The sequence below is a fragment of the Chiloscyllium punctatum genome, chromosome 26 (genome assembly GCF_047496795.1).
Source record: "Chiloscyllium punctatum isolate Juve2018m chromosome 26, sChiPun1.3, whole genome shotgun sequence".
Taxonomy (NCBI): domain Eukaryota; kingdom Metazoa; phylum Chordata; class Chondrichthyes; order Orectolobiformes; family Hemiscylliidae; genus Chiloscyllium; species Chiloscyllium punctatum.
The window spans coordinates 63,619,951-63,645,967 of NC_092764.1; the positions used below are offsets into that span (position 1 = coordinate 63,619,951).

Sequence of the window (26,017 nt, forward strand, 5' to 3'; positions counted from 1 at the left end):
AGTAGGGTGTGGTCTGGTGGGGGTGGCGTGGCTCTGACAAGGGAGTTGCAGAGGGAATGGTCTCTCCAGAATGCTGACAAGCGTGGGGAGGGAAATATATCCCTCGTGGTGGTGTCAGTTTGGAAGTAACAGAAATGGCAGAGGATGATGTGATGTATGCGAGGGTTGGTGGGGTGGAAGGTGAGAACCTGAGGGGTTCTGTTCTTGTTGTTGTTGGAGGGGTGGGATTCAAGGACGGAGGTACGTGAAGTGGAGGAGATGTGCTGGAGGGCAGCGTTGACCACGTGGGAGGGGGAAGTTACGATTGTGGAAGAAGGAGGCCATCTGGGACTTTCTGAGGTGGAATTGGCCATCCTGGGAACAAACGAGGTGGAGGCGGACGAATTGGGAATAAGGGATGGCGTTTTTAGAGGTGGTAGAGTGGGAGGGTGTGGTCCAGGTAGCTGTGGGAGTCCGTGGCTTGGAAGATGTCCATGGTTCGTCGGTTGTCGGAGATGGAGATGGATGGGTCCAGGAAGGGGAGGGAGGTGTCCAAGATGGTCCAAGTGAATTGAGGTTGGGGTGAAAGGTGTTAGTGAAGTTGATGAACTGTTCAACTTGCTCCTGGAAGCACGAGGTAGCACCGATACAGTCATTGATGTAGCGGAGGAACAGGTGGGAGGTGGTGCTGGTGTAGCTGCAGAAGATAGACTGCTCCATGTATCCAACAAAGAGGCAGGCATAGCTGGGTCCCATGTGGGTGCCCATGGTTACCTATTTGTTTTGGAGGAAGTGGGTGGATTGGAAGGAGAAGTTGTTAAGGGTGAGGACCAGTTCAGCCAGCCAGCTGAAGGTGTCAGTGGAAGGTTACTGGTTGGGAGGGCGTGAGAGGAAGAAATGGAAGGCTTGGAGACCTTCGTTGTGGGGGATCGATGTGTACAGGGATGTCCACGGTGAAGATGAGGTGTTGGGGGCCAGGGAAATGAACATCTTGGAGGTGGTGAAGAGCATGGGTGGTGTCCCGAACATAGGTGGGGAGCTCCTGGACTAAGGGGGACAGGACGGTGTGAAGGTCGGCCGGGATCAGTTCAGTGGGACAGGAGCAGGCTGAGACAGTGGGTTGACTGGGGAAGTCAGGTTTGTGAATCTTTAGTAGGAGATCTCTGGGACATCTGCATCAACCAACTACACTGACCCATGGCTGAACACTTGAACTCCTCTTCCACTCCACATGCAGGCCCTGGGCCTCCTCCATTGCCAAACGCTAACCACCCGACACCTGAAGGAAGAACTCCTCATTTTCTGCTTTGAGACCCTGCAACCACACAGGATCAATGTGGATTTCACCAGTTTTCTCATTTCCCCTCCCCCCTCCCCCACCTTATGCCAGTCCCAAGCCTCTAACACAACTCCACCCTCTTGACCTGTCCATTATCTTTCCCATCTCTCCACTCCACTCTCCTCTCTGACCTATCACCTTCTTCCCCACCTTCATCTACCTGTTGCATTCTCAGCTATCTTTCCGCCTCCCCCCCGACCCAGTCCCATCCCCCTCCCATTTATCTCTCAGCTCCTCAGCCCACAGGCATCATTCCTGGCGAAGGGCTTATGTCCAAAACATCAATTCTCCTGCTCCTCGGATGCTGCCTGACCTGCTGTGCAGTCCTCACTTTCTCCTCCCTGGGATCTGAACTGTCCGGCGATAATATCAGCTGGCATCATAACAAAGACAAGTGGAGAGTATCCCATCGGAGTGCGGAGTTATGTGACGTAGGCAGGCGGATGGATGTAGGGATGAGTTACTCACAACCCAATTCCCAGCGGTTGGCCTGCTGATTGGGCACTGTATTTATATCGCTGGTATAGCTGGGCAGTGGTAAGCTCATCACATTAAAAGTGGGGAAGTCAACAACGATAATTCCATTGAATGTCAGGGGGAGATGGTTATATTCCCTCTTGCTGGAGATGACCACTGTCTGGTAGTTGGGAGTGAAGGTTAACTTTCCACTTGGCAGCTGAAGCTCCATGTTGTCCAGGTCTTGCTGCATGTTCACATGGACTGCTTCAGTAGCTCAGGTATAGTACTGAGAGTGAAGATCCTCACGTCTGACCTTATGATGGAGGGATTGTTGTGTAAGAAGCAGCTTATTCAGGTGAGGCCTAGGACACTCCCCTGTGGAAGTCCTGCCGAATATTCTGCACTGAGATAATTGATCTCCACTAACCACAACCACCTTCCTTTGTAAAAAAAAGCAAATTACTGTGGATGCTGGAATCTGAAACCAAAAGAGAAAATGCTGGAAAATCTCAGCAGATCTGGCAGCATCTGTAAAGAGAGAAAAGAGCTGATGTTTCAAGTTTAACTGACCCTTGTCAAAGCTAAAAAAAAGGGTGAAGTAGGGAGTTATTTATACAAGGCTGAGAGAAGGTGATTCATGGCTCCAGAAGCAAAAGTAGCAAGAGGTGATAATGACCTTCCCCGTGGCTTGCCACTTCAGCACACAATCCTGTTCCCATACCCACATGTCTGTCCTTGACCTGCTGCAATGTTCCAGTGAAGCTCAACACAAACTGGAGGAACAGCATCTCATCTTCCGACTAGGCACGTTACAGCCTGACGGTCTCAACATTGAATTCAACAACTTCAGATGATTATCCCAACTCGACCCCTCTGTTTTCATTCTGCTCTGTAATTTTATTTCATTTATTTTATTTACTTTTTTTTCACTGTTCCGTACCTCTTATTTTTTGATTGTCTCTCTTTCTCTCGCTCCCCACTCTCTCATCACCTTTTTCTTCTCCTTTTACCCCTTTGCTATCCTTCTCCTCTGTTTTTCCATTTTGCCTCTGCTTCACCCATCCCCCACATATTGTGTCACGTAGCACTGACTTCAGCCTTGTTCACTCACAGCTCCTAATCTCCCTATAATCTCTCTATGCACTGTCATTATCATATTTTTATTGCTACCTTTGCTTCTGGAGCCATGACTCACCTTCTCTCAGCCTCGTATAAATACCTCCCTATTTCTCCCTATTTTTTAGCTTTGGCAAAGGGTCAGATAGACTTGAAATGTCAGCTGTTTTCTCTCCTTACAGATGCTGCCAGACCTGCTGAGATTTTCCAGCATTTTCTCTTTTGGTTCCATCTTCCTTTGTGTTTGGGATGGCTCTAGCCAGCGGAGAGTTTTCTCCCTGATTCCCATTGATTCAGGTTTTCCTGAGGCTCCATGATGCCCACCCAAGGTTAAATACTGCCTTGGTGTCAAGGGCAGTCACTCTCACTTCAGTTCAGCTCTTTGTGAACAGTTGGACCAAAGCGATAATTCTATCAGGAGCTGGGGATGCTGTCGTTCCCAAACTCCGATAGCAACGTATTGCTGAAAGTGCCATTTGAGAGCCCTATTAACCAGGCCTGCTCTGGTTATCAACAATAGGGTGGTACGGTGGCACAGTTGCCTCACAGCGCCAGAGACCCGGGTTCAATTCCCACCTCAGGCGACTGACTGTGTGAAGTTTGCACATTTTCCCCGTGTCTGCGTGGGTTTCCTCCGGGTGCTCCGGTTTCCTCCCACAGTCCAAAGATGTGCAGGTCAGGTGAATTGGCCATGCTAAATTGCCCGTAGTGTTAGGTGTAGGGGAATGGGTCTGGGTGGGTTGCGCTTCGGCGGGTCGGTGTGGACTTCTTGGGCCGAAGGGCACGTTTCCACACTGTTATAGGCAGCACGGTGGCACAGTGGTTAGCACTGCTGCCTCACAACACCAGAGACCCGGGTTCAATTCCCGCCTCAGGCGACTAACTGTGTGGAGTTTGCACGTTCTCCCCGTGTCTGCGTGGGTTTCCTCCGGGTGCTCCGGTTTCCTCCCACAGTCCAAAGATGTGCGGGTCAGGTGAATTGGCCATGCTAAATTGCCCGTAGTGTTAGGTAAGGGGTAAATGTAGGGGTCTGGGTGGGTTGCACTTCGGCGGGGCGGTGTGGACTTGTTGGGCCGAAGGGCCTGTTTCCACAATAAGTAATATAATCTAATCTAATCTAATAGACAGCTTGAGCTGTAATTGATCGGGTTGGTTCAGTCCTGGGTACTGTCAATGAGATATTCCAAGCTGCTTTATAAATGGCAGCGCTGTACCTTGGTCAAGGGTGTGGTTACCGCTGGATAACTTAACCTTTGTGTCCAGGTTAGTGTCCAGGACCTTCAACTGCTCCTTGCTATGACATGGAGTGAATCCACTTACCCACAGACTGGCATCTCCAGTGCAGGGAATGTCAGGTGGAGGCCAAGATGGAGTTTCCACTCAGCAGTTTGAGCCAAAAATGATGACAATGCTTCAGTCTTGTCCTTTGCCCTGATGTTCTGAGCTCCCTCATCATTGAGGTGGGGGATATTTGTGGAGCCTGCTACTCCAGAGAATTGTCTAATTGTCCACCTCCATTCAGCATCAGGACTGCAGGGCTGAGATTTGACCCATTGGTTGTGGGATTGCTTAGCTCTGTCTATTGCAGGCTGTTTACAATGTTTAACATGCAAGTAGTCCTGTGTTGTCGGATCACCAGGTTGACCCCCATTTTCAGTGATGCTCAGGTTCTGTTGATTCACCCTTTTTCCTGGGACCATGCTCTGGATTCTGGAAAGTGTACTCCAGTACAACTTAAGCTTTCCCAAGGTTAGTCGGAGATCCAAGCTTGCTCAGCTGCACCAAGCAAACACTACTTGTGGGATTATATGATCTCACTGTATATTGCCCTGAGCTATTAATGTCTCACAGGCTTCTTCACAGCCACACCATGGCTCTCAGTACTTTTGCTAAATCTTAACTGTGTAACTGCTTTGATATCTACTAACAGCCTTACTCTGCCAAAGGCAATTCTACACTCTGGCCTCCTCTCAGTTACAACTCCTGGCTCTTTTTGGAACTTTCCTTAATCCTGACTAACTGCAGCTGTCAAATCGCTCCTGGGACTTCTCCCTGATCCCTAGTTACAGGCCCTCTCTGTAACTTCAGTCAGTTCCTACATGGAGCCTGTTTCTGACTCTGTTTCTCTCTCTCTCTGCTCTCTCTTCAGCTGCTGTTCAGTTTCCTTTGAGTTGTTTTGCATGATTTATCAAAACCCCTCAACAAGCCCCATCCTTATTCCTCGGTAGGATTGCAACCATTGGAACAGGCAAAGGTAGCAACACTCGCAGAGCATGAAGATCAGCTTAATTTTCACACTTCCAAATGTAGTAACAAGTAGCAGGATTTAAACACCATAGTAATCTAATCTAATCTAATCTAAAACCATAGCATTTCAAGGTATCAGCACTGTTTTAATAATCTTCCTTTAAAGCTGCACTGAATCTTTGAGTTAAGGACACAGACACATCATCCATCCGTTCATGCACTGGAGCTGTACCTTAACCTCTAAGTTTATTCTTCAAACTTACATACGATAGATTCTCATTTTTAGTCACTGAGGTAAAAATGATATCTCTGTGTTCCAACAATACACCTCTATTTCAAATAATATCCCTTTTAGCTGGTTTGAGAAAATTATTGAGATTTTGTGTGTTGAAATGTTTTGGATTCTTGTTGGCTTTGACCTTTGAAGACTTTGAGATCTGTCACCTTCTCCTGATCCCCTTTTGAATGTGCTTCATTGGAATCTTTCTCAGCGATGTCAATAGTTTCCTTCTTCTGTTTCTCTTTCTAATATTTTCAGTCTTTTGGGAAATTAATGTACCACATCCTTCCCATTCTCTGGCCTTTTGCTTTTCCTCTTCCCTATCGGTAGAAATTCCATGGCTCCATGATGGTGGCTGTGGGAAGCTGGGTTCCTGACTGACACCCGACTTCAGACTCATCTCCCTGAATCACTTCCTTTGGAACAGAATTGGCTGCATTGTGTGGGTCTATATTAGTTTATTCAATCAGGGTGAAGGGACTTTTGGTTTCTTGACTCCGATCATGTTCTAGTTTCTCTGAGATACATCGCACAGCCTTCTGTAACCAATCATTTTCTTCCCTGTGAAGTTTTAAAGAGTGGAAACTTAATTTTCACTTCTTTCACCATTTCCTCTGACTTTTGTTTTCTCCCTTATTTCATAATTCATTCTCAAATTTGCTGTTTTTTTTTACATTCAACCACGCAACTACTCTGGTCAGTTTAGTTGCCTGTTTCATCGTGCTCTTAAAAAAACCAGCTACAAGTTTCACCATTTCACATAATAATTCCATACATTATGGAACTATTCCTCCCTCTGTATCTGATTTCTTGAAAGTCTCTTTGTTCAAAAATCTCGCTTTTTTCCTTCACGTGGAATATCTCATCTTTCTTGTTCTCCAGTCTGAGTCAGCATTTTGTCTGTCTTCGTTTTTAATTCTGCACTGAGCCAAGTATTCTGAGCCTTCAGAAAGTCCTTCTCCTGTTCAAGGTATTTGTCATGATACCTCACTTTTGATATTTGATGTTCTAAACTGAATCTTTATTGAATTTGCTTTCACGTGTTAATCATTGAGACATTTTCAGTTCTCACTCAAGTATTTTCGTTCCTGTGACCGATGCTGAAGTGTTCTCACCTGTTTAATTTTTCTTCAGTAAATTCATCATTTGAGCGTGGAAGTTGGTTCCCCACATTACTCAGTTTTTCCTTAAAGTGTGATTATCGGCAAAAGGCTTCTTGGGTTTGGCCGCAGTAATTGTGGAGTTTGGGCAAGATCAGTATGATCAGGAACTGCAGCAACACACTCATTGCTGTGTGACTGTCTATGCTGGACAACTCACTAGCCAATATAATTTCCTCCCCCTTCAATGAGTAAACCAGGAATAATTTACACAATTTAATTCCACTTCCTAGCCACTTTGTAAGTTAACTTTGTGCAAGTAAATAGATTCATAAATCTTTATTAATACTTTTTATTTGTCAAACCATCAGCAACAAATATCACAACATCAGCCACCATCAAAGACTGACGTGCCCAGAGTCTGTCAAAATATTCATTGATTTTCTCATGAAGGAGAAAGAGAATCATTCTTGCTGAGAAATAAAATACCAGTAACCCTCCCATAACATGACAGTAATGCAATTTAGCAGTGCTGAGTTCCAGGAACAATTCCTTCAAAAGGTCTGAGACACATTCTAGAAAGTTCTAGGAGAACATGCTGCTTGTCTATTGCCCCTGGTTCATGGGTCCATTTCCAGCAATCAGTGCAATGTGGTTGCTATGGCGCATCTTGTTTCCAAGGACACAGAAGCTTTCAGCTTCACTCCCACTCTCAGCATCTCTCATTTTGACTTGAGGAGAGTATACTTTTGGGTGGAAATTTCTGCTCCATTGAGTGGCATGGGAAATGGTAAGAAAACTGGAAAATATAGGGAGAATGGAAAAATCAGATTCTTGATAATATTTCCAGCTTTCCCTGGAGTTTACATAATGCATTTTCAATCTTGCAAATCAGCAGTTACAACCTTATTTCAAATGAAGTTGCATCTCATTACTCGACAGACTCATGTCATTTTGTAAGCAGCTTCCAGTTCTCCTCTCTGTCCCAGAGAAACCAGATCACACCAATTCCTGACATGAAAGTCACCGCGGTTACCTGGCAACAAGAGCTTGTTGTTTCCTTCTCTGTGTCTTTGGACAAATCCATTTTACCATCATTTCATCTTGAGCCTCCATGTCATGTCAGTTGCAAACTGAGTAATCTCACTGGGTTTGCCATTTCTGTGTCACTTTTCCAACCTGTTACTGGAAGACAGCACTGCCACATTCTCACTCTGAACTGTAATGTGCAAAGGCATGGTCCGTGATGTTCAGGGTGACCTTTTTTAGATAGGGGTTTTATCACAGCGGGTATGTGCCTAAATTTCACTCCCTAATCTAGAAATAGCACTGCGGCATATTTGTGGATAAGGTTACATTGCTTCAAGCTCTATATCAAGGTATATGACCATAAGACCATGAGACATAGGAAGCAAGGCCATTCGGCCCATCGAGTCCACTCTGCCATTTAATCATGGCTGATGGGTGTTTCAATTCCATTTACCTGCACTCTCCCCGTGGCCCTTAATCCCCTGTGAGATCAAGAATTTATCAATCTCTTCCTTGAAGCCACCCAATGTTGCGGCCTCCACTGTGCTCTGTGGCAATGAATTCCACAGGCCCACCACACTCTGGCTGAAGAAATGTCTCCTCATTTCCGTTCTAAATTGACACCTCTAAATCTACGGCTGTGCCCATGGGTCCTCATCTCCCCGCCTAACGGAAACAACTTCCCAGCTTTCACCCTTTCTAAGCCATGCATTATCTTGTATGTTTCTATTTGATCTCCCCTTCAACCTTCTAAACTCTGATGAGTACAATCCCAGGATCCCCAGCCATTCAGGATATGTTAGGCCTACCATTCCAGGGATCATCCGTGTGAATCTCTGCTTGACACGCAGTACTAACTGCCTGTCCACCTAACTTTGTATCATTGGTGTACTTCACCAGAATGTCCCAGTCCCTTCATCCAGATCATTAATATATAAAGTGAACAGCTGTGACCCCAACACTGAACCCTGTGGGACCCCATTTGTCACCTGCTGCCATTCTGAAAAAGAACCTTTTATCCAAACTCTCTGCCATCTGTCAGATAGCTAATCCTCAATCCATGCCGGTAGCTCACCTCAAACACTATGGGCCCTCACCTTAATCAGCAGCCTCCCGTGAGGCACCTTATCAAAGGCCTTTTGGAAGTCTAGATATATAACATCCACTAGGTTTCCCTGGTCTAACCTACTTGTTACCTCTTCAAAGAATTCTAACAGGTTTGTCAGGCACCATCTCCCCTTACTAAATCCATGCTGACTTGTTCTAGTCTGAGCCTGCACTTCCAAGAATTTAGAAATCTCATCCTTAATGATGGATTCTAGAATTTTACCTACAACAGAGGTTAGGCTAATTGGCCTATAATTTTCCATCTTTTATCTTGATACTGACCTCCTGACAAAGCCTGTATTGCACATTGTTTGAGGGTATTACACGTCGTTTCCTAGTGATTGAGTTGAAGGCTCAGGAGGGCCATTACTGATACGTTGTCCGATTCTGACAATATCCACAGATTTCTCAGCTCAAGTGTCTGAGATAGAATCTGAGGTTGGACGATTCCTTGTTCCCTACCTGCCCCAGAGAGGGAGATGCTGGAACGGATATGCTACAGTGAGAGTTTTAGTTCAGAGGCCTTGGTGAGAGGTGTGTGTAGTGACATTAATAGAGGGTGTGGTGGTCCTGTGAGCATGATATAGCAGAGAGAAAGTAGTGACACTTGGCCGTGCAGTGTGCAGAGTGTCCTTAACTTTCTTTGGCACTGCTGGGCCTTGCGTTTAACCCGAGACTATGCACTGACCTGGGTTGCTATCACCATCCAGGCTGGCTGTATCCTGTGCTGTGGCCTCATTTGGTGGTTCTCGGGGAAAAGGGGCAGTAGCCTATCCCCCCACCTGAGGCATGAGCAACTCCAGGTCCCTGTCAATGAAAGGAGGTTCCAGCTTCCCTTTCTGAGCCATTTCCTCAGTATCAGGAGCGGTGTGGCACAGTGGGAAGGGCAGGTCCTGGTTTGCAGTGCCTGGTGTTCTTTGGAACTGGAATTTAATTTGGTGCCAGTGGTGAGTATGTCACAAAGTCCCGGTCGCAGTGAACACTTCCACCTGTCCTGGCACACAATTCCATGGGTCAGGTACCAGAGAGGCTGCTGGGGGAATTATTAAGATGGAGACTGGGCGTTGGCATGAGAGAGGTCAAGAGGGGTCAGGCACCATGAGTCTCACTGCAACAAAGTGATAGATTTCAGCCCTTTGTCTTCCCCGCTGTTCCTTCCCATCCCTGACCATTCACCTTCTTTTCATCCTCCACCTTCTACCTTTAACAAATTATACACAGACACTGCTGGAGAAACTCAGCAGGTCTGACAGCATCTGTCGAGAGAAAACAGAGTTAATGTTTTGAGTCCAGTGACCCCTGTTCAGAAGTGATGAAGCTGGGAAAAGCTGGGTATTTATTTGGATGACAGGAGATGGAATGGAAAAGGTGCAAGTGATCGGTCGCAATGGAGACCAGAGAGAAAGAGACAGAGACAGAGAGAGAGAGAGAACAAAGGTAGGCAGACAAAGGGATTGGTGAGAGTTAACCAGGGAAGAGAAGCTAAACAGGTTATAATGAGGATTATGAGTAATTAAAACTGGGTTAGCTGTGCTAAAAGCAATCCATTTCATGACAGAACCTGAGGCACATTGTGTAGACAATAGACTTGGAAGGAGGTGTTGATGCTCAAAAATGATTAAACTGGATATTGAATTCTGAAGGCTTTAGTGGGTGGATCCAGTAGATGTGAGACAGCAGAGTCGAGAGTGTGGTGCTGGAAAAGCACAGCAGGTCAGGCAGCATCCGAGGAGCAGGAGAATCGACAGGATTCATCAGGAATGAGGCTTGTGGGCCAGGGGGCTGTGAGATAAATGGGAGGGGGGGTGGTGTGGAGCTGGGGGGTAGGTAGCTGGGAATGTGATAAGTAGGTGAAGGTTGGGGGGGGGGGAAAGGTGATATGTCAGAGGGGAGGGTGAAGTGAATAGATGGACAGGAAGCTGTCAAGAGGGAGGTGCCACGTTGGAAGCCTGGGAATGGGATAAGGTGGCGGGAGGCAAAATGAGGAAACTGGTGAAATCCACATTGATCCCATGTGTTTGCAGGGTCGCAAGGCGGAAAATGAGGTGTTTTTCCTTCAGGTGTCGGGTGGTTAGAGTTTAGCGATGGAGGAGGCCCAGGACCTGCATGTCCTTGGTGGAGTGGGAGGGGGAGTTAAACTGTTCAGTCACAGGGTGGTAGGGTTGGTTGCTGCGGGGGTCCCAGAGATGTTCACTGAAATGTTCCACAGGTTGGCGTCCTGCCTCCCCGATGTCGAGGAGACCACATCAAGAGGAAACAGTGGATGATATGTGTGAAGTACAAGTAAATTTCTGTCGGATGGGGAAGGATTCTTTGGGGCCTTGGGTGGAGGTGGGGAGGTGTGGGCACAGGGTTTGTACTTCCTGCATTGGCAGGAGAAGGTGCCAGGAGTGGGGTTTGGGCTGGTGGGGGGCATGGATCTGACAAGGGTGTCGCAGGGGGAATGGTCTCTGTGAAATGCAGATTGGGGTAGGAAGGGCAATATATCCCTCTCACCTTTCCCCTTCACCTTCATCGACCTCTCACATTCCCAGCTTTCTTCCCCCAGCCCCACCCCCCTCCCATTTATCTCTCAGCCCCCTGACCCACAAGCTGCATTCCCGATGAGGGGCTTACACCTGAAACATCGATTCTCCTGTTCCTCAGATGCTGCCTGACCAGCTATGCTGTTCCAGAACCATACTCTCTCTGAACCAGTAGATATATTGTACTTGGACTTGCAGAAGGTGATCAGCAAGGCACCTCACTGAAGATTAAGTCATAAGAGTCCATGGTGTTGGAGATTGTACGTTGGCAATGATAGAGACTTGACAAATGGACAGGAAACAGTAAGTGGAGGAACAGGGGTTATTTCTCAGGTTCGCAACCTGGGATCAGTGGGATCGGTGATGGGACTGCAACTGTTTACAATGTATTTTAATGACTTGGAGGAAGGAAGCAAATGTACTGCAGCCTAAACTTGCACGTGTCACAAAAACAGGTGGAAAGACAAGTTGTGAGAGGAATATAAAGTGTTTACAGAAGGTATTGGTACGCTTGCCTTAATTGGTCAGAGCATTGAATATAGGAGTTGGGAGGTCATGTTGCAGCTGGACAGGATGTTGGTTCGGCCACTTTTGGAATATTGTGTGCATTTCTTGTCTCCCTCCTATAGGAAGGATATTGTGGAACTTGACAGGATTCAGGAAAGATTTACAAGGATGTTGCCAGGGTTGGACGATTTCAGCTATAGGAAGAGGGTGAATAGGCTGAAGCTGTTTTCCCTGGAGTGTCGGAGGCTGAGGGGTGACCTTGTAGAGGTTTATAAAATCATGAGGAGCAGGGATAGGGTAAATAGACATGGTCTTTTCCCTGGGGTGGGAGAATCCAGAACTAGAGGGCATAGATTTAGGGCAAGAGGGGAAAGATTTGAAAGGGACTGAAGAGGCAACGTTTTCATGCAGGGTGTTGCATGAATGAGCTGCCAGAGGAAGTGTTGGAGGCTGGTACAATTACAGCATTCAAAAGGAATCTGGATGGGTACATGAATAGGAAAGGTTTAGATGGTTATGGGCCAAGTGCTGGCAAATGGGACGAGATTAATTTAGGATATCTGGTCGCCATGTACACCAGTTGGACCCAAAGGTCTGTTTCCATGAGGTACATCTCTGCTACTCTCTGACTCGATATCAACAGGTGAAATAGTGGGCAAAATGTTGGCAAATGGTGTATAATGTAGGAAAATGTGAAGTTGTTCATTTTGGAAGGGAGAACACAAGAACAGTGTTATTTAAATGGAGAATAACTGCAGAAAGCTGCAACACTAAAGGAATTGGAGAGACATGTGCATGAAACTCAGAAAGCAGGTCATCAGGAAGACCAGTGGAACATTGGGCCTTATTTCATTGGGTTTGGAATATAACAGTGGGGAATTGTTTTAGTTTTCCACCTGTTACCCAGTAGATAAGTGCCCACATCCAATGGTCTCTGTGTCTCTGCTCAGGCTGCTTCTGGAAGTTTGGAAAGCTCTGCCTGTCCCCTTTAGGGACAAACCCAACAGCACTGAGGCGAGTGATCTTAGCTGTTTCACAATCGACAGAAACTTCTTCAGAAAGCATTTCAAAACCCACAGGGGTTTCACCAGTCAGCCTGCTCTGCATGAGAAGGGTCCAGCCTTCTGTGGGACAATTGTTTTGTTCTGCAATGTTTCAAAGGAAAGGAAAATGCCTCCATGTCCGTTTCTTCAAATTTGTGGATTGTTGGGAAAATTTAAAATAGCACCGGACTTGGCCCTGAGCTGGAGGCAGATCTTTCCCCATCAATATCTTCACTGAGTTCTGGAGAATTGTTCCATCTTAGTTCAAACTTTTAGGACTGAAATTCCCTTTATTGCCCCCTCCCTGTTCTCCCTTTTTGCTTTCCTCCCCTTCCCTTTGGAATTCTAGTTCTGGTCTCCTGTGTTCCAACTAATTCTTTCCCAGTGCTACCTCATCTATTTCCAGCTCTACACTTCCCTCTATCTCCCTCAAAATTAGCCGTTTCCATAAAACCATCAGATATCGGTCACTTAGCTCATTGAGTCTGCTCCATCATTCAGTGAGATCCTGGCTGATTTGATAATCCTCTGCTCCACTTTCCTGCCTTTTCCCTGGAACCCTCGAGTCCCTTACTGGTTAAATATCTGTCTATCTCAGCCTTGGATATCCTTAATGGCCCAGCCTCAACAGCCCTGTCTGGTAAAGTCTCACAGATACACCACCCTCTGAGAGAAGGAATGCCTCCTCATCTCTCTCTTCAAAGTGCAAACACTTCCTCTGAAATTATACCCTCTGCTCCTAGACTCTCGCACAAAGGAAACTGACTTCCCCACATCTACCCTGTCAAGTCCTCTAAGAGTCTTGTGTGTTTCAATAAGGTCACTGTTCATTCCTGAAGCCTCCAATGACTACAGGTCCAACATGCTCAGCCTCTCCTCATAAGACATCCCCTCCAAACCTGGTACCAACCTTGTGAATCTTCTCTGGAATGTCGCCAAGGCCAGTATATTTTTCTGAGATAAGAAACACAAAACTGTTGACAGTATTCCAGCTGTTGTACAACTGGTACCTTGTATAGTTTTAGCAAACTCTCCCTAGTTTGATTCTCTATTCCCTTTGGAATTACGGCTAACATTCCATTTGCCTTCCTTATTTCCTTTTGAAATTGGATACTAATTAATTCTGAGTCATGCATGAGGACTCTCAAATTCCTCTGTTCTGTAACTTTTTGCAGTCTTTCTCCATTTAAATAAGATTCTACTCCCTTGTTTTTCCTGACGAACTGCATAAATTCACATTTTCTCATGTTATGTTCCTTCTGCCAAGAGTTTGCCCATTCACTTAATCGATCTCTTTTTTGTGTCATCCATACCACTTGCTTTTCCATCTATTTTTCTGCTGTCTGCAAACCTGGTGAGAGAACAGTCACCTTCTTCATGCAGTCACTAATATATATTGTATATGATTGTGGCCACAGAACTGGTCCCTGTGGCTCACCACTGGTTACAGGCTGCCATCCTGAAAATGCCCCCCCCCCTTATCCCAACTCTGTCTTCTATTAGTTAACCAATCCTCTGTCCATGCTAACGTACTTCCTCCAACACCATGAGTGCTTATTTTTTTAAACAGCCCAATGTTTGATACCTCATCAAAAGCCTTCTGCAAATCCAATTTATATCATAAACCACTTCCACTTTATCTGTCCTGCTGGTTACTTCCTCAAAGAATTCAGGTAAATTTATCCCCTTCATGAAGCCATTCTAACTTTCCTCAATGATATTACATATTTCTAAATGCTCTCCTATTACATTCTCGATAATTGACTCCAACTTGACTTTGTTCAGATGTTAACCTAATCGGCCTATAGTTACTTGTTATTGTCTACTTCACTTTTTTAAGTAAAGGTGCTACATTGCCAGTTTTCCAAACCTCTGGGAATGTTTCTGAATCCTGGAAAGATTCTGGGAAAATTATTATCATTGCATCCATGATCTCTCCAGCCACTTCCATTAATTACTTGGGATAGATCCCATCGGAGTGTCTTTAGCCCCAGCAGTTTCTCTCGCACTTTTTCTCTGGTGATCGTTATTGTATTTATTTCCTCTCCTCCTTTGCAACTTGATTATTTAATAATTTCAGAATGTTGTTAGTGTCTTCTACTGTGAAGACTGATGCAACGTATTTTTCAACCCCTCTGCCATTTCCTGGTTTTCCTCATTCTCTAAGAGGCTTAGACTTCTCTCTTCCTTTTTATATCTTTAAAGAAAGTTTTGCTAACTATCTTAAAATAATTTGTAAGTTTACTCTCAGAGATTATTTTCTCCCTCTTTAATATTTTTGGTCATATTTTGTTGGTTTTTAAAGCTTTCTAAATTGTTTGGCTTGCCACTAATCTTTGCCACATTGTACTCACCTTCCTTCAATTTGATTCGATCCTTAACTTCCCTGGTCAACCATGGTTGGTTTATAATCTTCCACGGATCCACCTTCCTCACTGGAATATGTATTTACTGGGAGCCATGAACTATTTTCTTTAAGTTCTGCCATTGTCCTCAACCATCATTGCTGCTAAACCCCTTTCCCAAACCACTCTGTCTTCATTCCTTTGTAATTACCCTTATTTAAGCTTTGTAGAGTTGTTTCAGACCCACATTTCTCCCTCACAATTTGAATGGTATATTGTACCATATCACGATCATTGTTTCTCAGCTGCTCTTTTACTCTGATGTTATTTATTAAACCTGTCTCATTATATATCACCAGATCCAAAATAGTCTGATCTCTAGTTGGATCTATCACACATTATTCTCGGAAAATGTCCCAAATATTCAATGAACTCATCCTCCTGACTTCTCCCAACAATCTGACGAGCCCAATCTGCGTTAAGATTAAAATCACGCATGATTAATGTACTGGTTTTGTTCCATGCCTTCATTATGTCCTTGCCTATTCTCTGTCCCACAATATAGCTCTGGTTAGGAGGCCTATAGACTATTCCTTCCAGTGTCATCTTCTCCTCATGGCTCCCTCTGCTAATCTGACTGACCCAATCTACATAAAGATTAAAATAATCCATGATTTTGGTTTGTATAATTTTAGTCTTGTGCACAGGAACCTGGATTTATAAAAAATGATTATTTACAGCACAATTATCCTCATTCCTCTAGAATTAGGATTCCATGTCAGCGTCATGTGTGATCACATGAGTTCAGTGAAAAGTGTAGAAAGCCGCCATTCCCAGCACTGTCTATGGTTCGATGCCAGATACGAGCATCCAAGTATTTGTTCTGGCCAATGTTGGAGGTGTGCACTGATTCCATTGCAGGGCCACTTCTCCATTGGTCATTACAAAAGTTAGGTTTAACCAGGGGGTCGTTAACCTTGCCAATTAGAGAGAGCTCAGACTGTAGTTAAAACAGCAAGTGCTGTTCTAAAATGGCTGTGTAAAATGAAGCAGAGATTAATCATAAATGGGCCTGTTACAGCTGGGAAGGGTATAATGAGTGATGTGCTGTAGGATTAGTACTGGGACTCCACTGTATACAATTGACATAAATGACTTGGACAAAAGGACAGAAGGTATGTTTCCCCAAAGATATACAGAGGTACTTCGATTATCCGAAGGCCACAGGCAGGGAGTATTCCATTCGGTGAACCGAATGCCGGATAACATAGATTAGCCATGCATCGGGACCTTGTGATCTTGTTTGGATAATCCAAAATTTGGATAATCGAATGCCAGATAATCGAGGTTCCTCTGTAGATAAGTTAAGTAAATGGGGAAGATGTGGCAAATGGAATATAATGAAGCAAAACATGAAATTGTCCATTTTGACAAAAAGAATAAAAAAGCTTATGATCTAAATGATGAGAGATTGCCATGCTCTCGGGTGCAGAGAGATATATCTGTGTCCTAATACAGGAATCATTAAAGGTCAGTGTGTGGGTACAGCAAAATATTAGGAAAGCTAATAGAATGGTATAATTTAATGAGAGGAAAATTGAATACAGAAGTGAAGAGGTGAGACCACATCTGGAATACTCTGTGGAGTATTGCTCACCTTATTTAAGGAAAGATGGAAATAAATGGGAAGCAGTGCAGGGAAGGTTTACCAGACTAATACCTGGAATAGAAAGGTTGACTTATGAGGAAAGTTGGACAGACGAGGTTTGTATCCATTAGAGTTGAACAGGGTAAGAGATGGCACGGTTGAAATATATAAGATTCTAAACGGCTTTGACTTGGTGGATGTAGAAAGGATGTTTCCTCATCTCGAAGAAACTACAACTCGGGATCATTGTGTATGATTTGGGGCTTGAGAAATGGAGAGGAAGCAAAATATATTTTTCTCAGAGTCATCTTGAAAAGTTGGTAGGAGCAGAGGCCTTGAATATTTTGATGTCAGAATTTGCTAAATTCTTCTTAAAGCAAGAGGTGAAAGGTTATTAATGGGAGTGAAAAATGGATTTGAGTCACAGTTTTTTACATGTACAGTGTAAACCAGTAATAACATTCTAAAAATAATCAAGAGGCGAAACATTGAGGCTGGGGAGGAAATAAATCAGCAGAGACAAAGTATTAAGGAAACTAATAGGGATAAAGGTTCCCTAGACCTGATTGGCTGCTTCCTAGAATATTAAAGGAGGGAGCTACAGAGATACTGGATCTGATAGCGGGAACCTTCAAAGAATCGATAGATTCTGGAAAATTACCAGAGGATTGGAAAACTGCCTGCCTAACACACTCATTCAAAATGTGGACCAAGTTAAACATCACACAACACCAGGTTATCATCCAACAGGTTTATTTAGGAGCTCTAGATTTCGAAGTGCTGCTCCTTTATCAGGTGGTTGTGGAGAATAAGACCACTCCTAAAAGATGTTGGAGAGTTGAGATAAGGGGAACATTTGTCAGGATGACAGCTTCTAACTCACAGAATGTCACAGGGATCAGTGCTGGAGCCAGTGCAATGGCCTCCTTCTGCACTGTCAGAATTCTGTGATTCTGTATGGAGGGATATCTTTATGAGAGGTTGAGTAGGTTTGGCCTGTACTCATTGAAGTCTCGCAAAATGAGAGAGATAACTTTCTTGAAACATTTAAGGTTCTTTGAGGATTTGACACACCCTAGATGCTGAGAGTTATTTCTCTTTGTGGGAGAGTTTACAGGCAGGGGGCATAATCTCAGAGGAAGGGATCATCTTAAGACAGAAATGATGAAGAATATCTTTTCTCAGAGGGCACTGGTTCTGTGGAACTCTTTACAGCAAAGGGCTGTGGAGACTGGACCATAAAGTGTATTCAAAACTGAGGTAGACAGATTTTTAATCAGTGACAGAGTTAAAGGTTATTGGAAAATAAGTAAGAAAGTGGAAGTGAGAATGATCAGATCAGCCATGAACTGATTGAATTGCAGAACCTTTGGGCTGAATGGTCTACTTCTACTCCTTGTGATCTTATTAAATTGTGGAACAGGCCCAAAGGTCTGTCTGTCCTGTTCCTGCTCCATGTCCATCTGTTTATATGTGTCCCTGCCTGCTAGGCCTCAATGTTTAGCAGGTACATCTGGAACCTCCACCAGACTGGGAAGGCTGAATAGGGCCCCAGTGAGAGTTGTATTAAAGCTTTAATTTTAAATGTTTGGATTTCCTTCAGCAGTCCAATACTTGATCTCAGCCTGAGCCCCTGGTTAGCCCCAATTCCACTCCTGTTAATGTGGGATTACCCTCCAATCTGGGGTAGTTAGAGCAGTTACACAATAGCACCCACTGAAGGGCTAAGACTTGGGAATTCTCACATTTGGAGTCTGTAGACTGATTCTCCGTGATAACAATGATCATGTTTTAGTCACCATTGAGTATTTCAACATTTATCCAAGACCGGTGGTACTTAGGTACTGATCGAGTACACAGACATTCTGGAATGTTCCCTGACCTCCTTTCAGTTGCTCAAAACTAATTACACTTCTCATTTTCTGAGTTCTGAAGAAAGGTCAAACATTTGAAAATGTTAACTCTCTCATTTCCTTTTCCATGGATGCTGCTGGACATGTTAAATACTTCCTTTTGTGTTTGTCCTTGGCAGATTGTTGGGCTTTTTATTGTTTGAGACAAGGTGTGACACTCTGTTGTAAAACAGTGTCACCTGAAATATCAGGGCAATGGGTATTTTCTTATTTCTATTTCTAATTAATTTATGCACTAAAAATAAATAAACCTTGCTTATTTCACTGAGCACTTATTAGAGCGACTGACAACAAGTTGGAAATAAAAACATCTATAAAATATTCATGGTATGAACTTTTACTTTCAGATCTGTTTCAATATTTTTACCATATTTCTTTACAGGACATTTTTGCCTTTTTTCCAAGTGGTGACCCATTTAAAATTACAACACAGAGTAACCTTTCCAATCATGTCAGTGTCACTACCCCAGTGACAGGCAGAGCCTGTGAAACACCCCTGGTAAGGTCCAATTATTATTCAGTATCTCCATTCTGTTATTTATAAACAATTATTTGATTGAAAACTTATCTGATGCTGTAAATTTCCACTTTAGGAATCAAGCATCAGCACATCCTCTTCAGCAGGTAAATAAATGTTTTTATAAATATATTATTCTGATCTGGACAATTTCCATCTCAAGTTAAATCAGTTTACATCAACAACTTACAATTTTCTTAAGCAATTAGGTTGCCATTGAGGACCCATTCTGTGATATTTCAGGGTATTGTACATGACTGTTGTGTGATAGATGCCCTTTGCTATCACACATCGAGGTCTGCTGCAGTTGGACCATTGTGAGACAGTTCCATCAGAAATTTAAACTCAGCTCAATTGTATGTCCATTGAAGGAAATACTGGCAAAATTCCCATTACATATGAGTACTTTAAACTTAAAAAAAAGATTATGGCAGATCCGACCTTGGCCTAATCTTCACTTTCTCGCCCAATCACTGTAAACCTCAACTCCCTCGTGGATTAATAATCCAGCAGCAAGGTAACAGCTGTTTGACAATTCAAATCCAATCACTCATCAAGAGTGTCCGCTTTGGTGAGGATCTCATCGTAACCAATCTGGAGTGTAGTAAAAGGTTTCCTCATTGGTTACTTACCACACAACTATGGGAAGTACATCTTTCCACCAATGAATCATTTAAAGCATTCACAGATTATGGATATTGTCAAGAAGACAGACTTTTACATAAATATTCTGTTGCTAGTGATCACAAACTATTCCTTACTAATGGAAGTGAATCCCATGACTGGATTAATTAAATGCAGTTCTGGCCTTCACTGTAAATATTGGACTAATCGGTGACTCCTTACAGCCTGGGAGGGCCAGAAATGTAGAAGGAACCACTCTCCCTGCCCTGTTGGTGAAGCTGGTGCCATGCACCCAATTAGTGCATCAGTGACTTTATAATGCAGCAATGGTCAGTCTGATGTGTGCAACATGAACAATGGGGTCGTGAAATGATCCTGTTCCAGGAAAATCAAGTACTGTAATTCTCTTTGCTGCTGCTTTATTGGGACAGCAATGGCTGCTTGTAGCAGATGGTGGAGGTTTGTCATGGTTTCCTTCAGTTCTCTGCCTGAAGAGAGGTCCAATTCACAGCCCATCAATCTCCACCATGAATGGAGTGAGGAGAAGGGTCTTGAACCCACCCCAGTTAGATTGGAGGACATCTGTGTGCTGGGGGCACCAATCTGATACACACCAGCCATCCAGCCAACTGAGCTCACTGGCCACTTCAAGGGATCTGAACATGTACTGTTAGACACATGTTGAAGCCTGGAACTATTGAGGGTGATGGTCAAAGGTCTAATTCATTTTGATATCTCACCATGGCTGCTCATGCCATCTGCCATTGCCATATGTTGGAAGCATTTAGAAGTGGTCACTAAACTGAAGTCACTGGAAAATCTCAGCAAGTCTGGCAGCATCTATGAAGAGAAATCAGAGTTAACGTTTCAGAACTGAGGAAGGGTCACCGGACCAGTAATGTTAATTCTGATTTTTCTTCATAGATGCTGCCAGACTTGCTGAGATTTTCCAGCAATTTTGGTTTTTGTTTATGAACACCCCATCTTTAACTGTCAAACCTCGGAGTGAGACCAGAACCTCCAATCATGGCCTCATGTGGACATTTCCAACATACGTTACAGGATTGAGCTTTTATGTGGAATTTTGGATATTGCAGACCATTTTAACCAATTCTGATAAGAGGTTTAGCAAAATCCGTGGAGTCACATCTTAATTAGCTTCACTTCACAAACAAACCCACAGGAAACAGAATTCTAAAAACTGAATCACTGTTCACTAAATGAAGATAGGAATCCATCAGTGGATAAAGAGACAATTAGATCCCAAACTGTTTCGATTGTGTAAATGAGATATAAAATTGGAAATAAACTCCAGACTCTGCAGTCGAGAAATCTAGAGTTTAGAAACATAAGTATTCTAGAAATGTTCTGAGTGGATTTGATTAACTTTAAGCACCATTTTAGTCCAATAGTTTGTGAGTGTAAATGGGGCATAAGTAACACAATATTTTTACTGCTTTATAATGTTTTATCGGTGTTTTATGCTGTAAGTGAACATTTATAAGTTTGATGTTCTCCACTTTTGTGTTTTAATGTTATTCTTTAATCCAGAAAATTCCAATATCCAGAGATACTTTGATCCTGAACATTCTGGATTGGAGAGGTTACAGTCTATCCATTTCATTAGGCTCCATTTTTTCTCTATGACAGAAGGTTCTTCATGTAAACTGGTCCAAATGATCCCTCTGTCAGATTGTGGATTTGCTGTAGTCCCAGTTAATAATTATTCTAGTTCTTTGAAATATTTGATAAGTTTGAATAATTGTAAAAGCATAGTAACATGATGGGATTATTACTGTTTAAATTATTTGTAATGAACTGATTGATGCACCAGTTTGAAACTTCTCTGCTTACAACCTAATTGAAGATTTCACTGATCGATTTGAGTCAAAACTGGAAATTTCTCTCAAACTCATTAACCAGTTAATTAAAGAGCTGAGAAAGAGATTCCACTCCCAGAATAAAACAAAGCGGGTTTACCCCGAGACCGTACTGTGGGTGTTTTCCTGTTGGTATTTTGAAGGGCTGGAGCTGATTTGTATTGACCTGATTATTTAATCTTCTCCTTCTCCACTCAGGGCCGACTGAGACTTGTGAACATTTGCGGCGCCAGCTTGATGAAAGTGAACAATGCACGGCTGCAGTTGGAATAGTGAACAAATTCATCCAGAGATGTACCAACCACACTCCTCACATGTAAATAATTATTCTCCTAAAGGGCAATGTCAGCCTCACAACACAGTTCATTTCGATATCATCCCAGTACTAGGGTTTTTAACTAGACTGTATGTTCAATAATACTTGGTGTTTTTCTGGCTGTTCCCTCTGTTTGAACCTACTCTGTGCTCGTATCCCAGTCTGAAGGAGGTACCCGAGGCAGTCTTGTTGAAATATCAGAGGTCTCACCTGATGACTGGAGAGAGTCAGCAAGAAACCCATTGTGTCTCTTTAGGACGAATACCAGCCAAACCACATGCCAATCAGGCAGTGGCACGGCGATTGACAGAGCCTTCCTTGGAATCATTACCCTGGGGGTAGCAGTGCCATACAGTGAGAGCTGCTGGCAGTCGATGTGCTCAGCAGTGCCACTGAAGTGGTCATGGATGATGTCAGAGGATCCACCCCCACTCCCCCAAATCCCAGGCTCCTGGAGGAGCCAAGCCACAGGTCAGTAATGTAGCAGGGATAGTGCTGTGGGAAGTTGCAGGGAAATAGGGGCCAGGAGGGTAGGAAACAAATGCGGGGGCAATTCTCACCAACCAATCCCTTCCTGATCTGTTATCCCTCAATTAGTTACTGATTGCCTCTGTTTGAAGGACACCAACACACAATCTCCCCAGAGGTGACAAGCAGCCCACACAGTTTGATCAGTCCAGCACGCCACATAGCACCATGCCCACTTGTAGCTGCGTTAATCCCAGCAGAGGTGGTGGGATGAGGCCATCTTGTGATCCATTATTGGCACTTGCGGAACTTTTCAGAGAACACCTCTGGGACACCCGGACCAACCAACCCAACCACCCCGTGGCTCAACACTTCAATTCCCCCTCCCACTCCACCAAGGACATGCAGGTCCTTGGACTCCTCCATTGCCAGACCATAGCAACACGACGGCTGGAGGAAAAGCGCCTCATCTTCCGCCTAGGAACCCTCCAACCACAAGGGATGAACTCACATTTCTCCAGTTTCCTCATTTCCCCTCCCCCCACCTTGTCTCAGTCAAATCCCTCGAACTCAGCACCGCCTTCCTAACCTGCAATCTTCTTCCTGACCTCTCCGCCCCCACCCCACTCCGGCCTATCACCCTCATCTTGACCTCCTTCCACCTATCGCATCTCCAACGCCCCTCCCCCAAGTCCCTCTTCCCTACCTTTTATCTTACCCTGCTAGACACACTTTCCTCATTCCTGAAGAAGGGCTTATGCCTGAAACATCGATTCTCTTGTTCCTTGGATGCTGCCTGACCTGCTGCGCTTTTCCAGCAACACATTTTCAGCACTTAAGGGCCTTGACTATGAGCATGGTGGGGAAGTTGAGCTGCAGCCCAGACCCTAACTCTGGTGAAGATGGGAAATCAGCAGGGTTCAGGTAAAACACCATCCCATCTAATTATTTACCCTCCCTGTCTCCAAGCTCGTGAGAACACCAGTGAGAACAGGATATTCTGCTCTAGCCTCATGCTAGTATTATTCATGAAAATCCTTTGCCAGAGTGATAAGTAGGGGGGCAGAAATTAGGATTTATATTGCTTCTTTTACCATCAGCAAGCTCAGGTAAAATTGGCATCAAATGGGAGAAATCTTTCTTGATGTAAGACGTTAAACTTGCACATTTCTGTGTTGCTTCCATGGAATGCTGATTATATTTTGCACACCTCCCTATTCTGTTTCCCTGCATGTGTGGAGCCCAATATACTTCAGGACAGTGCTGAAAAATATACCTATTCCCAGAAAGGAACTACAGAAAGCAAGCCATTGTCTTGTTAAACCAGCATCCCCAATGTTTAAACCACTCTGGTCTCTTTCCTAACGGCTGGATCGAGCTTGCAAAATAATTTAAGTGTGTTACATGTTACATTGCCATTTAAAAGTGTCTGCACAAGTGGGGCTTTTGGCCTACTCCTTCTGCGAACTCATGTTAATATTTGTGTATACTCTGAGTAGGGCAGCAGTTGGTACGGAAATCAACATCGCTGTAATGGACCTTCGTCTGGGAGTTTTACCCTTTCGTGTTTGTGTGTCTCCAACAGAACTCGTGCTGTATGAAGCAGTTTCTCCACAGAGATCAATGTGCATTGTCTGAGAGAATGTTCTCCTGAGAGATGACAAGTTTCCAAACTGGGATCAGTATTGGAACCCTTGTTTTTCCTGACTTATATTAAAATTCTAGATCATGGAGTATAGGGGACAAGCTTCCAAATTTATAGAAGATACAAAACTTCAAGACACTGTACACTGTGAGGATAGTAGTGCAGCACCTCCAAAGGATATTGATGAAATGGTAGAATGGACGTGGAAGATTCAATGCAAAAAAGTGTGAGGTGATGCACTTTGTTAGAAAGAACATAGAGAGACAGTATGAAACAAAGGATGTGCAAGGGCAGAGAGACCTGGAAGTACATGTGTGTGAGTCATTAAAGCTGACAGCACAAAGAATAAAGCATCCTTCACTTTATTAACAGAATAACAGAACAGGGAGGGGATGCTGAACCTGTCTTAGACACTGGTGAGTCCTCAGTTGGAGTATTGTGTACAGTGCTGGGGTACCACACTTTAGATGAATGTTAGAGAGTGTTGAAGAAGTTTCTGAGAATGTTCCAGAGATGAGATCCTTCAGCTATGAAGATTAGATTGAACAGTTGGAATTATTGGTCTCAATATACTACGTATATTCTGCTTGCGAGTTAACATGAAATTAGACCTTTACACCATTGTGACAAAGCAGCAACTGTTTTATTCTCCATATTGTTCAGTCAGACTAACTCTGAGCCTGTGAGTGTAGGCCAGTTGCTGTCTGTTGTATCCAGGTGTTAAGCTTGTGCCTAATCTTAAATAAGGTTCAGTTTGACTTTATGTCTGCAGACCAAGAAGTCACATGGATCTATCTCTGGGCAGACATAAAATGAGGTTACATGAGCTTGTCACCAGGAGGTTTGTAAGAGGTCACACACCCGCTCCAAAGTATTACGGTTGATCTTGAATTAAAGGAGACAGTATAAAACATAATATATGTACGTATGAGTCAGGATCAGAAACAGGCTATCTGGCCCCTTGAGCCTGTCCTCGCCATTGAAGATCTTATTGAAGATCATGGGAGTTGGGGGGGAGGGGGTGCTGATCTGAATGTAACCTCAACTCCACATTCCGCCTCCTCCTGCCATAACCTTTCACCCCTTACCAAGAATCTATCGACCTCTGACTTAAAAATACTCAAAGTTTCTGTTTCCACCATCTTTTGAGGAAGAGTGTTCCAAAGATACATGATCCTCTGAGAGAAAACAACTCTCCTTATCTCCATCTTTAAACCCTTTGTTTTTAAACAGTGACCTCTAGTTTTGGATTCTCCCGTAAAGAAAGAACATCATCTCCACATCCTCCACTTCGATTCCTTCCAGGTCTTACACTTCAATCAAGTCACCTCTTACTTTTCCCAGCTCCAACAGATACAAGATGAGATCGTCCAAACCTTTCTCATTAGCCAACATGCCCACTTGGGTCTCTTAAACCTCCTCCGTCATTTCCATCCTTCCTTAAATAAGGAGATCAGTGTTATACATAGATCCACAGATGTGATCTCACTGGTGACCTGCATAACTGGAGCACAACCTTCCCACTTTTATATTCAATTCCTCTCACAATAAACAATTATGTTCTAACAGCGTTCCTAAATACTTGCTGTACTTGCATGCTAGATTTCTGTGATTAATTCACTAATAAACCCAGATTGCTGTGTTTCACAAAGGTCCTACAATCTCTCCATTTAGAAATGTTTCTGTTTTATTTCTCTAAAACGGGGTCGTTGCAGTTTCCCACGTTATACTCCATTCATCAAATCTTCACCCAATTATTTCCCTGTAACCTGTTGTAGCCTCAATCTGTCCTATTCATGACTCTGTATTCTACCTATTTTGGTGTCATCAACAAATTTAGCAATTCTGCCTTAGGTTTCTTAATCCAATTCCTTTCTATAAATTATACAAGTTGGAAGCCCCAGCATTGATTCCTGAGGCACATTATTTG

The 26,017-nt window shown here is 43.8% G+C and overlaps 1 protein-coding gene across 1 annotated transcript in view; it reads left to right on the plus strand.

The window, feature by feature from the left end:
* Positions 1-26,017, plus strand: part of LOC140496217 (uncharacterized) — a 135,153-nt gene that overhangs the window by 71,436 nt on the left and 37,700 nt on the right. The window contains exons 10-12 of the mRNA XM_072595717.1: positions 19,020-19,136; positions 19,231-19,261; positions 21,857-21,974. Coding sequence (XP_072451818.1) covers positions 19,020-19,136; positions 19,231-19,261; positions 21,857-21,974 — 266 coding nt within the window. The remainder of the gene's footprint in view (positions 1-19,019; positions 19,137-19,230; positions 19,262-21,856; positions 21,975-26,017) is intronic.